This window comes from Columba livia, chromosome 1 (assembly GCF_036013475.1).
Source record: "Columba livia isolate bColLiv1 breed racing homer chromosome 1, bColLiv1.pat.W.v2, whole genome shotgun sequence".
Classification (NCBI taxonomy): Eukaryota; Metazoa; Chordata; class Aves; order Columbiformes; family Columbidae; genus Columba; species Columba livia.
The window spans coordinates 172386956-172404446 of NC_088602.1; the positions used below are offsets into that span (position 1 = coordinate 172386956).

General features: G+C 46.8%; 1 protein-coding gene across 2 annotated transcripts in view; it reads right to left on the reverse strand.

The window, feature by feature from the left end:
* Nucleotides 1-17491, reverse strand: part of CACNA1I (calcium voltage-gated channel subunit alpha1 I) — a 185234-nt gene that overhangs the window by 22880 nt on the left and 144863 nt on the right. For both annotated transcript variants that reach the window (XM_065046868.1, XM_065046874.1), the window contains 12 exons: nt 10830-10981; nt 10021-10206; nt 9223-9340; nt 8598-8753; nt 8059-8149; nt 5454-5653; nt 3874-4296; nt 2836-2936; nt 2436-2559; nt 1587-1655; nt 466-650; nt 3-129 (listed from right to left, as the gene is read on the reverse strand). In XM_065046868.1, coding sequence (XP_064902940.1) covers nt 3-129; nt 466-650; nt 1587-1655; nt 2436-2559; nt 2836-2936; nt 3874-4296; nt 5454-5653; nt 8059-8149; nt 8598-8753; nt 9223-9340; nt 10021-10206; nt 10830-10981 — 1932 coding nt within the window. The remainder of the gene's footprint in view (nt 1-2; nt 130-465; nt 651-1586; nt 1656-2435; nt 2560-2835; nt 2937-3873; nt 4297-5453; nt 5654-8058; nt 8150-8597; nt 8754-9222; nt 9341-10020; nt 10207-10829; nt 10982-17491) is intronic.

The following is a 17491-nucleotide window of genomic DNA, read 5'->3' on the forward strand; positions in this document are numbered from 1 at the left end:
ACCTGCACACCCAGGATGCCGAAGATGATGAAGAAAGCACAACAGATGAGGACGATGTTTCCTATGGGCTTGAGGGAAGAAATGAGTGTCTCCACCACCAGCTTCAGGCCAGGAGCTCGGCTGATGACTCTGGAAGGGAAGGAAGGGGAGGGGTGATAGAGGAACGGGGTAGGGATGTTTGCCCTAAGCTAAGCATTTTCAGCAGCAATGGACCTCCACTTCCCCTGTGCAGTGACCCATCAGTGGGGATCACTTCCCTGCAACCAAAACGCCTCTTCTCTCCCACGGGTTGGTTGTCCGATGAGGTACCTCCAAGACCAGAGCCATATGGCTAAAGGGAACCTCCCTGTGGCTCATGGCTTGTCAGACCACACTTTGCCTGGCACGGCATGATCCAACTCTGGGACCCTTCCACGGGGAGGTGGTGGGAAGAGGGAGACAAGCAGGGCTCAGTGGGGCTCTGACCGGAGGGGACGTAAGGTGCGCAGCAGCCGGAGAACCCGCAACACCCCCAGGATTTTGGCACCACCAGCAGAGGCCACCGAGACCACGATGTCAATAAGAGACACGAAGACCAAGAAGCCATCCAAGATGTTCCAGCTGCTGCGGAGGTAAGCCTGATCCCCAAAATACAGGCCTAGAGAGACCACCTGCAAAAGAGGGGAGAAGAGAGGAGGTTAAATGGCTCCTCTCCATATTGCCTGGTAGAGGGCAGCTGTGGAGAGAGGGCAAGGATGGGGGACAATTATCAACTCCATGTGACACTGGAGTATCATCTCATCATCTTTTCCTTTTACCTGGAAGTCTATGATGGAGAATGTCTTTGGGGAAAGTGGTGGCACGTAACTCCAGAAATAACACGGCCATTGTGTCTTCTCACCATTTCTCTGCCTCCCTGAGCAACAGCATTGTAGGGACCAAACAGAAAGCCTTTCCCTGCCATACTACAGACCTAGGGCAAGTCTCCCAGTCCAGAGATCGCCTGGGAAGTAAATCAGGCACTAAATCCCATACTTTGGCTCCTAAGAGGGTGGTTCTATTCTCAGCAATTCTCAACACCAGCAGGTGCTACAGACATCAGTGGCCTTAGGGAGAGCAAATCATGACCATAATTTGGGTATGAATTTTAGGGGGTTGAAATTCAGGCAGCCATCTCTGAGACTGTCTTCACCCAGTTTTGGAACTCTTTCCCAATCACAAGATTTTCCTATTGTCATAAAGTACTCAGCTATTAAATAACTATCTCAACTAAGAGCACATTATTCATATTGCTGTTGTTTCCCCCATTCTTCCTCTAGGAGGAACTAAATGGACATTTGACATTATTACAAAATCCATACCTTGAGGCCAGCTATTCCTGCCAGATGTTAAGATCCCTTCGGATTTAAAGCCTTGGATAAACAACCCCCCACAAGCATGACAAGAGGGGACTCAATCCCAGGCAGTATTTGCCTTTACCAAGGTAGGGGGAAGGAGTGGCACAATGAAAAGAGGGAGAGATTTTAGAAGGGTGATAAGCAAACATGAAGCATGTTGTTCCTGACAATGGAAAAGGCTCTGAGCCGTTCATCTCCACAGTAACTTACCTTCAGTGTCATCTCAGCTACAAAAATTGCTGTGAAAATGTAGTTGGACACAGTGAGAAAGATTCTCTCCTAGAAAAAAAAAAAAAGTAGAAAAAGGCCTTAAATGTATATTGACTTCTTGACCTGAAAGCTGAGGAAATAAGAGAAGTGCCTTTGTCAAAGGTCAGTGCTGGGCAGCTTTTAGCTCACACACCTTGGCTCAGCCCTGGGCCACAGCTGAGCCAGGATCCTCTGCAACTCTGCAAGAGCACAGTGGATGGGATTTGCCTTGCATCCTGCAAACCTGCTTTCCGGGTGCTTTCTACCCTGTTCTGCCCATGCTGCTCAGTCCTGACCTGCTGTGCTGACCTGGGACTCATTTCCAAAGTGTTGCTGAGCACCAAGCACTAGATTGTGCATAAGTGCAATAGAGCCTGGAGGTTAGCTAAGGCAGACATGCAGATAAAGCCATTTCACTTGCCAGCTTGAGCCATCTCCAAGATAGCTCAAAAGCACCATGCGTGAGTGATGATATGCCATTTCTACAGAATGGAAGTTACTTCTATCTTTTAGTTTCCAGTCACTGTCCCTTTTGCCCATCATTTCTTAACTGCAGGTGTCTGGGGGACTCTCTTGCTCTTCAAGAGGGAAGGAATTAGGATCACTATTATAAAGCAGGTTGCCCCATTATAAGACCCTGCAGGGGAAGCACACTCTGTGTGACTTACTAATACTTGGGCATTTGAATAGACGAGTGGAAGTTTGTGTTTGGTGCTCAAGTTCTTCCAGAGGACATACCAGTGCCAGGAGCACTTACGAACCTCTGTCAGAGGTTGTGCCAAAAAGCAAACGGGAGGAAACGGTGCTCACCGTGCTTCTGTGTTCAATCTGTGGTCTCTCTAGAGCAATGGTGATGCAGTTCAGGAAGATGAAGGCCAGCACAACATAGTCAAAGAGTTTGTGAGCAATGACGGTTTGGCAGAGGAGGCGAAACCTGCAAGAGAGTTCAGTAGGTATCCGTGCCTTGGGCAGAGCAAGGTTAAGAAGTATGAGCACAGAGAATTAAGAGGTCTGGCCAAAACTGCGCCAGCAGCTTTCCTATCACTGATACTGGTGTCCCTTGCCATGGCAATATCCCAGGGTGACCCATGGTCACGCAGGGAGCCTGGAGCAGAGCAATATTAGAACAAGGAGCTGAAACTACTGACTATCACTGCAACAGAACCTGTCCCATTTTCTCAACCCTCTCATGGCAAAAAAACACACAAACCTGTTTTGTGGAGAGAAGAGATATATGGACCAGTCTTCCCGTAACTCACACCAGTCTGGTTTATAAACTTCCATCATCTTTCGGATGCGAAAGCATAGGCTCTGTAGGGATGGAGCAGAAGCAAATGCCACTGGTTACCTTTCCACTTGCCTGTGAGAGACACTCTTCCTGTCACATCTGACCCCAAAACGCCGCTACCTGAAGTTCCTCAGGTGCACTACCTGCCTTTCTTTAAGCCTCTGAAAGAGGAAATGGACTCGAAGAGCAACAAGCCACTGTAAAGGAGGTAGGAGTTGCTTTGCTACAGCCTGTTTGACTCTTGGCATCTTGTTTCCTCCCCAGATCATTATAAATAAAACTGCTGGTCACCTTTCTAGAGTAAGATGTTGTCCATGATGCCTTCTCAGAGCTGTTGGAGTGGTTTTGTTACATAAGGACAGAGTTTTCTCACTACCTCAGCTAAACGAAAGACCAGGGCAGGAAGGCCTTCTGTTGGCACTTGGGCTCAGAGGCGATTTAATTTCATACAGCATGTATGTCAGTTCACATTTCTATGAACCCTCTGTCCACTTTTTCCACCCTTCGATCTGCTCACAGATCGTGCATTGCAGTCTCCCAGCCTGGCACTGCAAAACTCACTTGCCTTGTCTCTCGTGCCTGTGCCTCCTGCTCTGATCTGCTGATGTTCCTCATGCAAAGCTCTCACTGCTCACACAACCTGACCTTCCCTGGCCTGGAGAAATTGCAGGCTGCATTGCTCCAAAATAACAGCCCCTGAATGACTGTGCACGTGCCTCACATCTGCCTTCCGCCAACCATCCACCTGTACAACAGCCTTGCAGGCAGCCTGACAATGTGGTTGGAGCTTGTCTGGGCCTAGAAGGTCCCATCTGTGTTCAATGTTGTCCTTCAGTTGTACTTAAAGCACCTTTGCAAGCTCTCCCATCCACGTGGCAGGGAGACTGAAACTTCAGGACGGATTTGAGGTTTCCCACAGCACTGCAGTATAACCCCACATTCCTTCCAACACGTACTCACATAATCTATCTCTTCATCATCCTCTCCCCGTTCCTTGCGGTTGTCCATCTTTGGGAAGATCTCCTTGGCAATACTGGGCATTTTGCCATTGCAGTCTTGATGCTCACTGGCCCCAGACGCTGCTCCCAGCTTACGGGCCACTCTGTAGCCAGACGGGACTGAGGCCAACTCCAGCAGGTCACAGGAGCCTTTGTTGTCCAGGGAGAGCGTCCGGCGGTGATGCAACACCCTTCCTGTCCCATCCGGCTCCCCATCCGCTGTCCCAGTCCCGTGCCTTTCTCCAGACAGGAGGGATTCGTGCTCAGCAGAGGGAGGTCTGTGCTTTAGGCTGTGTCCCCGGGCCAGGCTGTTCCAGCTGGAGCGGCGGCTGCCCCAGGGCCCACTGCGGCCCCAGGCACCATAGTGGGAACTGCGGGAGCTGGACTGTAAGAGAGCAGGACAGGGACTCAGGGCACAAGGAGGGAGGATGCAATCCGATTTCAGATCACAGGTTTCTCCCTTAGCCAGGAAGTTGTCATTTTTTTCAGCCATTGAGGAAGTTGCACGGTGGGAATTTAGCAGCAATCTCTGTAAATCTGACAATAAACTGATAATGAGTTAGCAATGGTGTTGGCTGCCATTACTTTATAGCACCATCTGTGTGCAAGGTACTTACAGGGAAGGTAAATAATAAAGCCAAAGGCCAGGTGCCTGATGTTATTTACACCATCACAGAGCAAGAATAAAGCTCTCCAAAAATCTGATTGGCAGCTTTTTATGCTACCCTGGGGTAAAGGATAACACAAGGTACAGGGTGATGGATAACCTGACACACGATCTTCGAGTACAGTCTTAGTAAAAGGAAGAAATGAGAGAAACAGGCTTGCTGGTTACAGTCTAGTCCAAGCACATCAGCAACTTATCATGTAGTATGTGGCTGCCAGCTCTCCCTGTTCAGAAATTTCAGGGGCATGAACCCTTTGAGCACCAATTCACCCCCCCCAAGCTGTGTGTGTCAGTGGCTAGAAACCCCAGCAGCTGATGTTACAAGGTAGACAGGTCTGACATGAGTTGGCTGGAGAGCCAGCAGTGCTTGAAGAAGTGCTAAGGGGCAGCAGAACCTGCTATGGGGAGCTCCAAGTCAAGATTTCTCTATCGTTACAAAAGCTTCCAGAAAACCCATCTGTTACGGAACTTGGCAGCTCTGGCATCAAGCAGGTATTCCTATGCTCTTAACTCGCTCCAGGCATTATTTTGTGTCCTGTGCTCTAGGAAAACAAGGAAAGAGCAAGGGGACAAAACATGGTTCACTCTAAGAGGGACACTGTCTCCTTGGTGTCCCTACTCTCTCAGGAGAAGCATACAAAAGAGCTGAATCCCACACTCAATTAACCTGGAAATAGACATGAATAATCCGGAAATTTAGATAAATAATGTGAACTGAGCTGGCTTCCTAAAGACAGGCAATGCGCTTGTCTTAGAAGCCTACAGCAGCAGTTCAATCCTCCACAGCAATCCCCAGATGGAGGCAGATAGACAACAGAGTGCTTGGACTTCAAAAGAAGGGGACAACACACATGTCTGCTCACTGACTCACTCACCAATGACCGCTGGTCACAGGTCATTCTCCCCAGGGACATCACACTGCTCTTCCGGGAACCAACAGCAACACGGATCTGGTCAGGCTGCAGGGAGTTGCGCGAAGAGTTTGTGACCCCCCCAGCAGCCACTGGTGGGGTGGAGGGCAAGGATGGGTCCAAGTGTCCATTAGGTGTCACAGGAATTGCGCAGAGCTTGGGATCTGATACAGGAAGAAGAAGAAAGAGAAAAGAGGAAGTTGGGTTCCTCACTATCCAGTGACTGTTGCAATGTCTAAGTTATTTAAGCATGTTAGCAGCAGCTACCAGAATATTAGCTGTTTAGAATCACAGATTCATTTAAGTTGGAAGAGACCCTTATTATCATCGAGTTCAACCATAACCTAAATCTACCACTAAGCCATGTCCCTAAGAACCTCATCTATGTACCTTTTAATCACCTCCAGGGATGGGTACTCAGCCACTTCCCTGGGCAGCCTGTTCCACTGCTTGAAAACCCTCTCCGTGAAGAACTTGTTCCTAATATCCAATCTGGACCTTCCCTGGTGCAACTTGAGGCCATTTCCTCTCGTCCTATCACTTGCTACTTGGGAGAAGAGACCAACCCCCTCCATGCTACAACCTCCTTTCAGGTAGCTGTAGACAGCAATAAGGTCTCCCCTCAGCCTCCTTTTCTCCAGGCTAAACAGCCCCAGTTCCCTCAGCTGCTCCTGATCAGACTTGTGCTCCAGACCCCTCACCAGCTTCATTGCCATTCTCTGCACTCCCTCTAGTACCTCGATGTCTTTCCTATAGTGAGGGGCCCAGAACTGAACATAGTATTCGAGGTGCAAATCAACATCTATTCCTTCTGATTGAGGGTGTTGTGACAAAAGCAGTGCAAGCTGGGGAGACTTCGAAGTGTCCTCCTCAGTGCCCAAAAGTGAGGGCAGCTCTCCTTGGGGCCAGACAGGTGAGCAGAGCAAGCAGCCAAACCCTGGCAGCAAGAGGAGGAGAGTGTGCTTCTGTATGCCAGGAACAAACACCTGCATTTTCAAGTCCAACGAAATACCACCAGCTGTGGTATTTAAAGCAGTTAGCCTGAGACACTGATGAAGATGTGGGGAAACCTGCAGCCACTCATGTATGGGAGTCACCTTTAAATTCCTGCAATCATACTCTTCATCCCAGCCTATCCTACTACACTGGGCCTCTTCAAATGACTGATCATTGACCTTGAAGATCCAGAGCACCTTTGAGGGCTATATTAGATGCTGTGGACGACCATCAGCATTTGTCAAGATGGAAAGAGAGGATGGAGCACTGGATTTTAATGCCTTAAATGAATGGAACAATCAGGGTTTTTTGCCCTATTGCATAATGAAGGTCACGTATCTTCTCTTGCATGCAGCCTCACAGCCATGAGTACACCAACAGGCTCCATAACCTCTTCCCCATCTGCCTTCCAAGGGGTCTGGCTGCCTGCATTCAAGGTAAACTCTGATATGGTGCAGTCCTGTAACCCAGGATCAGACTGCTTTGAAAACAGCTGAGTTGCAAGAAAGAGCTGTGGCAAGCCAACACTGGAGCCATTGCTCCTTGCTGTGAGAGCTGCATTTAAACTCAGACCTGTAGTCTGTGTCTGGGTTACTCTGTGAGTATTCTTGTGCCTGTCCGTGCACCTTGCTGATCCTTATCTTGTGCTGACTGGACTTCTGGGCTTGGCCTCAGACCTGCCTCACCACTGTGGACTTGCCTGGCCATCATTAAACCATTGGCTGACCCTGGCTCATGAGAGCAGACCTGTTCTGCTCGGCTTGTGCAAGTGCTGTGCTTTTGTTGGTGTTGTCCCTGCCCTCCTCCCTGGCTGTCCCTTCCTCTCAGCTTTTCAGTTCACCATCCATTGTGGAGCAAGCTACTCCTGCTGCTCCCTGCCACTAAGTCCTGTCTGAAGTATAATACCTCTTGTAGAAAGACTTGCAGTCTTCAAGGAAAGACTTCGAGGGGTGAAGAGCTTACCCGGCAGTTTGTAGGCAGACTGTTGCAAGAGTTAATTATCTTACCTTAAAAATACGTGGCTTTTTTCAGTCTGAATTTGTCTAGCTTTGGCTTCCAACCTTTACAATCTCATTATGCTTTTTTTCTGCTCAATTAAAGAGCCATCTACCATCAGAAATCTCTCCTTATGGTCAGCACTTACAGAGTGTGTGTTCAAGTCACTTCTCTGGTTTCTCTAAGCTTCATTAGCCTCTCACTATGAGGCAAGACTTCCAGATTTGTCCTAACACTTTTTAATGTGTTGGTATCCCCTATCCAAATGCAGATCCCAGATTTGGACAAGGTGTTCCTGAAATGGAGCCTCTGAAACTGAGCAGAGACAGTCTCACTTCTCACTCCTAGTTGCCTTTCTGTAGGTCATTCAATAACTGCTCCCCTTAGCTATCACATTCTTCAGAATGCTGACACAACTCCGTTTTTTCCACAGATAACACCACAAACTAGCATGAAGTTTAAATGAAAACCAGTAAATTCTTGGAGATGGGAGTGCATTTTCTGGAGAATCTGCTTTTAGATTTCTCACTAAACAGCAATAAGAGATAAGCAAATGAGGTTGTTTGAGCTATTGTACCTGAGCCTTCTTGGACATCTTGGAACTGATCTAACTCCTCCATGTTTGATGAACTCTGATCTTCATCTGAGTATGACCGATTGGCATCACCCTGGAACACAAAAATTTAGAAGTTGGGAACCCATAAAAAGACAATTTGTTCTTGTCTTTCATTGCTGGAACAACTGTAAAACCCTCCTTGGCAGCCAGACATCACTGTGATCACTGGAGTTAGCCTTGTGTCACCTGGGATTGCTGACATACTGAGTTCTTGCTTTCGGAGGGGCAAAGGACTCACCCTATTAGGGTAGAGTTTGTTGCACAGGATGGAAATCGGGAAACCCCTTCCAGAGGGCTTGTCTCTTTCCTTGCAAGGATTATCACTGCTGGTTTTTGGTTTGGGTTTGTTTGTTTGTTTGTTTTAATGAAGCCCACCCTGAACTTGACAAGGGAAATGACAGATGTGTGATACTTTGGGAGTGCTCCACCCCAGTAACCTCAAAAGTCCACTTTTTAGCACCTCTATTCCTCCTCTTGATGAGGCCTCAGTGGCAACTCACCTCAGCCTGGAACCCCTCCACAAGAATGGCCACCAGCAGATTGAAGAGCACGTAATTGCCGAATGTCATGAGAGCCACAAAGTAGAGGGATGCCCAAGGCGAGGTGGAGGCCATGCCATTATAGAGCACAACATTCCAGTCCTCCTGGGTTAGGATCTGCAACCAGAAGAAGAGGCCACATAAACATGAAGGAAAAAAATAAAGGTGATTCTCAGAAAAGAACAGTGAAAAGATACATATCAGGACCACATCAGGCTTCTTAACTTCCCCATTACCCACTGTCACTGTTCAGTTGTGGGACTGCCCTGGTAATGTTAGCTGGGCAAGAAGAAACAGGAGCAACCATGAGGGCAGTCATGTGCTGAGGTGATGGCAGTAAAGATGCGAGTTGCCACAACAGGAGTGACTTTTGCAAACTGTCTCTTGGAGAGCGCCCCTGTCTGAGATACACCAGCTGTTTAGTTACAACACAAAATTGTTCTTCCTCCAAACATCACATGCCAGAGCCTTTTGTGTGGCCTTTTGTGCTGTCAGGGGTGTATGCAATGCTCTGCCATGAGAAAAAGCATCTCCTGATCCTCTTCACATTGTCCTGGCCCACCCACAGAAAGCAAAGTTGGCTCACCTGGAAGACGGTGACAATGGCCCACAGCAGGGAGTCAAAATTCTTCCGGTCAGGAACTGTATCTCCTGTGTCTGTCCTGAGGCTGAACTTGCAACCAAAGATGTGCATTCCCAAGATGCTGTTTGGACAAGAAGTGGAGATGGTGTCAAGTATAAATATCTCTGCCACTACAATGAGCTCATCAGAGTCATTCTCTTTTCCTCCCAACAATCCAATGTAACACCATAGGACGGAGGGGTAGAAAAACACAGCCAGACCACTAGGACCTATCCATGAAGGAGCTGTGTTTTGCACCTCTATAGCTTACAAAAAACCCCTTTGCTTTACATCTGTACTGCCTCAGGGCCCATGTATTCCCTCCAACCTGTCCTTCAGATCTACTCTCTCCATCATTCTTGTTTGCTCTCATTTTTCATCGCCCTACCACTGCACCTGCAGGATGCACTTACAAACTTTCTTGGTTGCTTTCTGCCACCCTTCTGCCAGAGTCCGTCCTCAGACTGAACTGTTCCTGCAGCCAGTCTTGACTATCAAGAGGCTTCACCTATTCTGCAATGGGACATTATGCTCAACATTCACATTTGGTGGCAGTATTTCTCCACCCTGTCCAGGCCAAATCTTCAGCTGCTTAACCCAGTTTAGGGCAGCAGTAACCCCAGTCCTTATAAACAAATAAACATTTGTCAGTGCTGCTTGAGCCTAGAGCAATCGACAAGACAAGTCATGCAATCATGCTCTGAAGTTGCTGTCCATGTCAGCCATGGCTGCCCCTGTCAGAGCAACTAACAGCCTCCTCACCTGAATATAAAGATGAAAAGCATGAGAAGCATGCAGAAGGTGGCTACATTGTCCATCGTCTTCATCAGCACCACAAGCTGGCGGCGCAGGGCGGGCATGAAACGCACCAGCTTCAGCACCCGCAGGAGACGGAAAGTCCTCAGCACAGAGAGGCCCCCATCCGACTGGCCGATGATCTCCCAGATGCTAAATCCCAGAGACGCACAGGGAGTACAAGGGTCAAAAAGAAAGACAAGTGAACAAACAGAAGAGAAAGAGGAATAGCAATGCTAATCCAAGTTTTCACCTCTGCATTGGCAGCAAGTATAAAGGGGTCAGAGAGAAAATCTGTTTCAGCAAGATATAATTAGAATTATATATTATAGGCTTATACTTATGTGTAGAAAGCTGCATTTCTACCTTAAGAATGCTAACATGGCACTGCATGTTGCAAGAATGAGGAAAGAATTGCAGCATTAAATTCCAGCAGGACAAGTTTTTCTACCACCCAGCTAACTTTTGTAGTATCTTTAATTTGTGCAGTTTTAAAATATTTCACAGCTGATATTTGTTGTGGGCTTACAAGGCAACTGCAATTGCCTCCATTCTGGAGAAGAGAGAACTGGGGGTCAGAAATTCTGTGCAGCTTGCCTAGGGTCACCAAGTGTTGGGAAAAGACATTTTGGTCTCCCAGTCTTTGGCCTTATGCATCAGCTCAGCTCCTCCCAGTATGGCTGCTAAATCCTTTTTTAAAAGGCACATGAAAATGTGCAGGCTCTGTGGTACTCTTGTCTATGTATATTTCAGTTGCTCCCCACGGCCCTTGTCACCTGATGATGACGATGATACTGTCAAAGATGTTGTAGGGGTTGCGGAGGTAATCAAAGAGGCCAAAAGCAGCAAGTTTCAGGATCATCTCCAGGGCAAACATGCTTGTAAAGACAACATTGCTGATCTCCAAGATATTGGTCAATTCCTCTGGCTGGGGAGAAGGCAAATTCAGAGAGTCAGAACTGAAAGATCCCTGAAATTATGGGAAATAAAGTGCCACCATTCATAGAGGACAGGCTTTGCAGGGAGCTGCGAAGCTCCCATGGGTGAGATTAGATTGGAACTGGATAGAGCCACTGCCATTCCTGTTCCTTTGCACATTTACTGATTTCATCATTGCTTATGTCCCAAACAAAGTATTTTACTAGAGGTGGTCAGGAGCCCCACAGTCATTCATGCAGCCAAGGCTGACTAAGTGTCTTCTACATCCCCCTCCATGCCCTGGTTAAAGGCTGTTTGACTTTGTGCAAAGAATTTGAGTATTTTTTGAAGCAGGACAAAAGTGTGTGATCTGTAGTCAACCTCTTTCTTCAAGGATTTTTTCCTCTGAGGTTTCCACAGGTAGCTGTCACAATTTTTGCTTTAATTCTGAAAACATTTGAATGATAGGAAAACAGTTCCCCATCATGATCTAAAGCTCACTGCACTTCTCTGCCCCATTCCCCTCTATTTTTTTCCTTCCTCATTTTTCTCTCCCCTGCTCCCCACCAAATCCTTGGTATGCATTAGTTTTCTGGTCTTGCTCCAGCAGTCTTTTGTCATGCCTCTATCCTCAGAGTGGTCTCAATAATTACCCAAGAGAATATCAGACTGGATGAAGGAGACAACAGTGAGGAGGGGGCACAGTGCTAACAGCTATCTCTATAGAAGAGAAAGAGCAGGACAAGGTGATGAAAAGAGAAAAATGGACAGCAAGAGGACAAAGGCAAATGTAGAAGGTGAAAACCTCCAGGGATGACACAAAATTACTGTGTTGAAAGGAAAGAAAAATAAAAACCGGCAACCTGACCCTGCTTCAGGCATTTCTTCTTGGTTAAATCTCTGACACATCTTTCAGTCCCTGTGATACAGTCTTCTCCAGCAGAGACCAATGTGTTTGTGCATATGAGGAAACCTGTTTTAATTATTTCATCAGTGGAACAAGTCTGAGCAAATTAAATTACTCCTCGTTTTGTTTTCTGAATTAATGACTTTTTCTTCAGTGTGTGCAGCCTTGGAGACTTCTCTGACAAGGTCAGGAAAGGGTCTAGACCATTGCCTCATGAATGATGAAACGTTGCTTCAGAGGGAGACAGAAGTTGCATTGATGTCATTGATTAGGGATGCCAGGATCTTGACATCCCCTGTGAAATAGAGGCATTCCCTGCACTGGATTTGGGATGGACTCATCTCTCAAAGGACCTCTCGCCCAGGGACTCCGACTGCACCAGGCCAAACAGCAAGGGCTGAGGTCTTGAACAAGTCAGACGCCTGAGGGACAACACATGCACAACCTGCTCATGTTTGCACATACTCAGACACACACATACATAGCCCAGGGAGACTACCAGGGCAATGGCAAGGTAAAAAACATTCCCAAAGTGAGAGAAAAACTTCCTCCCAGTATTATGAGTTGCATTTGGGGCCAGACTAGACAACCTATGGCCTTCAGACCACATGAGACTGCTAGGGCAATTTACTTGGCATTAGCATGCTTTTGGCCATCACCCTCAAGCAGCGACGGGTGGGAACCAGCTCCAGACAAAGGTGTGCCACCTGCCCAAGTGGAAGGACAAGGCATGGCAGCTCCAAAGGACTTGTTCAGGGCTCCTCTGGCCCAAAGTGCCATGTTTACCTTGGGGCAGGTATGTCACACCCCAGACAAGGTTACATATTTGATGCTTAACCTTTTGCAGCACCACTGAGCCCCAGCTCCAAGCCTTCAAGGTGAGTGTGACCCAGGCTCTGTGGTAGCAGGCTGTACTGTTCTCATTATTTGGATAGCCATGGCAAAAAGGTGGCTGAAGACTCCTCTCTTCCATCACATTAGTCTGAGCTATGCCCGACCACCAGGCCACTCTCTTAAGCATCACATATAATGGGTAGGAACAAGAAAACTGTAAAAGCTTGTTGTCTGGGACAAGAGAGGACAAGCACTCCTGGCACTGCAGAAGCAAAAGTGAGTCCCTGCAGGTCAGAGCCAATATTTTTATCCATTAACTCAGTATTAATGCCCACTAGGAAGGGGAGGCATGGTCTTTCCCTGAGGACTGCAAAATTGCTCTTTTTCTGAAGGGCAAACTTTGTGCTGGCTGAGCCTGTTACTTTTTCAGCTGGTGAAAGTAAAAGTGATGGAGGAATGCAGTTCTGGGTCTGATTCTCTCCCTGAAGCTGAGGGCTGCTTTAACCCATGCTCTGGGATCCCCAGGTGCCCAGATCCTCCCAGGTGAGTAAATAGGCTGGAAACTGCTCCTCACATCTGTGGTTTTCCACACTCTTTGCTAATTTCTTGCACTCCTCATTGCAGCTTTTTATTGAAATACTCCATGTCTTTAAAATCAAAAAAGAGGAGATGGCTCGATTTCCATCCATAATTACATTTGAATAACAAAACCACCCTGAAAATGAGGAGGAAAGGAGGGGAGATGAGAGCAAAGAGAGAGGAAGAACAAGCAAGTGTACATGGGAAGGGAGAGCTGAAGATCACTTCACAGAGAGCCGGGCAGTAATGACACTTGCCAGGAACATGAGGCCCATATGCTAAACAGAGATGCCACTTTCAGCCTGAAATAAATGATTATGTCAGTGAGAATGAGCAATGTAAAAAAGCGACAGGCTATGATGGTGGATTATCCTCCTCTCTGCTGTCCACACGTTCTCTCTTCTGCTGTCGTAGGGAGCAATTGATGTTTGAAAAGCCATGCTAGCATCTCGCTTGTGGAAAAGGTCACCTGTTCCCCTGTCTCTCCTTCCATCCCTGACATCTGTTTCTCTACTCAAGCCTCCACCTGTTAATCTTTTTCTAATGGGCCATCAATCAGTCCCAGCAAAGCATGGTTCCTAGAGAGAAGGGCAAGAAACGCTGAACAGAGAAAGGAAGGAGGGATAAGCAGAGAGAAAGGCAGAGAAAGAGGAATCAAAAAGCAAAGCTGAAAAAAACACCGTAAAATCAATTCACCAGCACCCACAAGAAGTAGAGAAGGAGAGGCTGCGGAAGGAAGAGCAACACAAAAGGACATTACTCAGGGGCGGGGGGGGAAAGAAGAAGAGGAAAAAAGAGGAGTCAGCTGGAGAGGCAGACTCACTGGCTAAAGGCAGATCCTGCATTGCAGACACTTCTGGAGATACAGACAACTCAGAGAGCAAACAAAGAGCCATCAGCTGGGAGCTGAGGCTGCAAGGTGGGGATGCCCACACACCCCTGGCAGTGTGGCCATGAGTGACAGCGGACAAGGCCAGTGGCTGGGACATGGCTGGTGTGGGGGACTCTCTCTGGCCAGAGAAGTGTGAACTTGCTGAAGGGGGCAAGTGAACAGGGAAAAACTGGTTCTCTCTTTTTTTCCCTATTGACACACAGGGTCCCCAACACAATGGATGTGTCACCTCACAGTTGTGAGAGCTCTCCAGGCTCCCACAGAGCACTCAGGCATTTATCACCAAAACCATTAGCAAGAATTCCTACTCCCAGGCCACCCAGGTTTAGCTAAAAACTGTAAATTGAAGTGTCCACAAAGAAAGGCCTGAATTCAAGGCTATTTTAGTTCAAGCAAAACCAGAGAACACCACGAAATCTCCCCACAAGAAAAGTCTGTTCAGATTGCCAAGCCAGGACAGATCCATTACCACCAGACTTCAGCAAAACTGTGGGAGCTGAGTATTGGGGTGAGGAGGGTGACTTGAAGGGAAGAGAGATCCCAAAGGGCAGACTGAGCCCAGAGCCTTTGTTTTAACCAGACTGGTTCACCTGCTCTGGATATGGATCTCTTTCCAAATCCATGAAACTACCTAATTCAGATCTTCATAGCAGTAAGTCCTTCATCTCTACCAGTGTAGATCAGATACTGAGAGCGAAGCGTATGATCCAGCTCTACTTCAGGGCTCATGCACAGTGATCAGAAACTAGACCCAGGGCAACAGAGGGCAGCTGCTCAGCTTTTTGCTCCTTTTCAGTGCCTTACTAGCTAACATTGGAATTCTTATCTCAGATTAGGCTGAAAACATAATTAGTCCAATATCTGACAGCAGCTAGAAACTCCTGCATTATAAGAAAGGTTAAAAATATGCAGATCACCATGAAGCCCCTGCAGGAGCAGTTACTCCTACCCAGAAGTAAATTGGCAACTGTCTAGAAACTAATTAATGAGATCTATGCAGATCAGGCCTACCAAACCATACCTGCACATCACTGCCTCTGAGAACCTGAAAGAGAAATATTCCACACAGAGGTCTCTTCAGCCTGCCCACATTTACTCACCATTTCAAAGTCCCTTGACAATAATCAGAAGAGTAACAGAAATCGACCATACCAACTAGCTTTTACTTACTCTAATCACCACCCCATAACCAATGCAGGATTTCGTGATGTTTTGTTATACCCTAGTTTTGCAAGACTGAAGTAATGTGGTTTCATCTACCACCCCAGGGACACTGTTCCATCATTTACTAAATGTCAGTCTGATGAGCTGGCTTGGACGTTTGCTGAATATTTCTGACAAGCAGCAAATAGTAAAAAGAGAAGCAATAAATGTAAAATATGAACTTGTGGATGCAATAAATGCTGGTATAAAGGGAAATCACACAGGCTAAAATATATGAAGGTACTGATCCACAGGGTGGGTCTAGCTAGGAAACAATGGATTGTCTCCTGATCCACCCAAGACAAACCTTATAAAGGACTGATCTGATGCACGAAGGAACACCATAAGTAGATACCGAAGAAGATGAACCAATTTACTCAGCAATTGTTTCGCTGGCTACTAATGGCAAACAAGCTTGAGTCCAACAGGCCATTTAAGAAGCATGAGAAAGGCAGCCTGGAACATTCAGCTGGGACCAGCCTTTCATCCTTATGCTGAATAAGGGAGAAAAGCGAGCAGCGCCAGATCCTCTGTGAATATTAAAGAAAAAGTAAGCCTCTTTAAAGGATCCTCCTGGACAACTACAAGCATCTGATATCTTGATTTTCTAGACTGAATTTTAAAAATAGGCACTTCCAAGTAGATGCAATTCTGAAGGACTGCAAAAACTATTTCAAGCACAACAAAGCTTAAGATGATGGATTTTGGCTTGTGCAATGTCCCAGCAATATCTGAAGGCCTAATACTGAGGATATTACATGGTATAATGCACGCTGATGGATTTGAATAAACTTATCTATTTACAAGTGATAACTTGTGATAAGCTTAAGGATTAAAAATGACTCATAGAAGTGCAGTTTGTCCCGAAATGAGTTGATTTCCCTCACAAAAAATGTATAAGGAGATGGGAAGCTGCACTGGTGACACAAACAGGACAGGACAAGGGACTGGATGGATAAAATAAACAAAGCCAAATTCCAAGGTGAGTTGGGTCTGAGTAAAGTGGTTTGGGTTGCTGAGGTTAAGTCTCCTGACAGAAAAATACCATGAATTTTAAACCCCTGAATTGCAACAAACAGATAATTTTAATTCTTTTTTTTTCTGTGTGTTGGTCAAGGTTCAGGAATCGAAGACTTGCACATGGATTCTGTCCCCCAGGTTGCTGTGCTCCTGAACCTGAACCTTGTGCCTGGCTCTTGCAGTCTCTCTCAACTCTTAACCTGGTGGCTGGTGGGTGCTTTGGTCAGTGGGGCAGTTCACCTGTGAACAAGTGGAGCAGCAAGGAGCTGACAGACATGCCATGAGCTGCTCCCAGGACTGCTCAAACCTGTGACACCTTCACACGTCCTCTTGTCCAGCCAGATATGTCTTCAGAGCGTGGCTGGGCTTGTTATCTCCCATGCAACAGAAAAATAAAAGGTTGATAGGTCTCTATATGCATTAGCTCTCGGCCAGGAGACATTCAAATGATGAAGTAGCTGAAGCAACAGAAGCTACTTCAGTCATAGGATGGCATCACCCTGCAAATCACAGATCTCTATGGGCAGAGGGGTTTTACTAGATATCGTTCTGTGAAAATTTGTGTTTCTGGGATGATGAAGCACCAGTCTGAGATGTACTGATAGCATGGCTTGAGGAAAACTGAAAGAGAGCAAATGCCTGTGTGCTTTTGAGTTAACTACTGACTAAAAAGGACCTGGAATTCATGGTATGGTCTGAATATTTTAATCTTCTTGTGCCAGAAAAACAGGATTCAGTATACCCATTTTAAATAAACAGGCTGCACCACATTTTTCAATTATGATGAATTTGGCTGACATCTCTTTCTAGTAGAAACAGCAGGCAGGGTCATAAGCTTTTCCTAGTTACTTACAGATAAAACGTGATAGCATAACTTTAAGGATGTGTCATTAATAACCTGCTACTAGAAACCCCAAGGCTGTAGGCAGATCCCGCTCTGCTGTGGGCTGTGCAAACACAGCAGAGGCGGCCTAGAAGGCCTTAAATCTGCACACACAATAGCCAGAACATGAGACTGTATTCTCTACCCCCAGCTCAAATGTTCTGTTAAACTCTTAATTCATGCTGTCTCCAATAAACCAAAA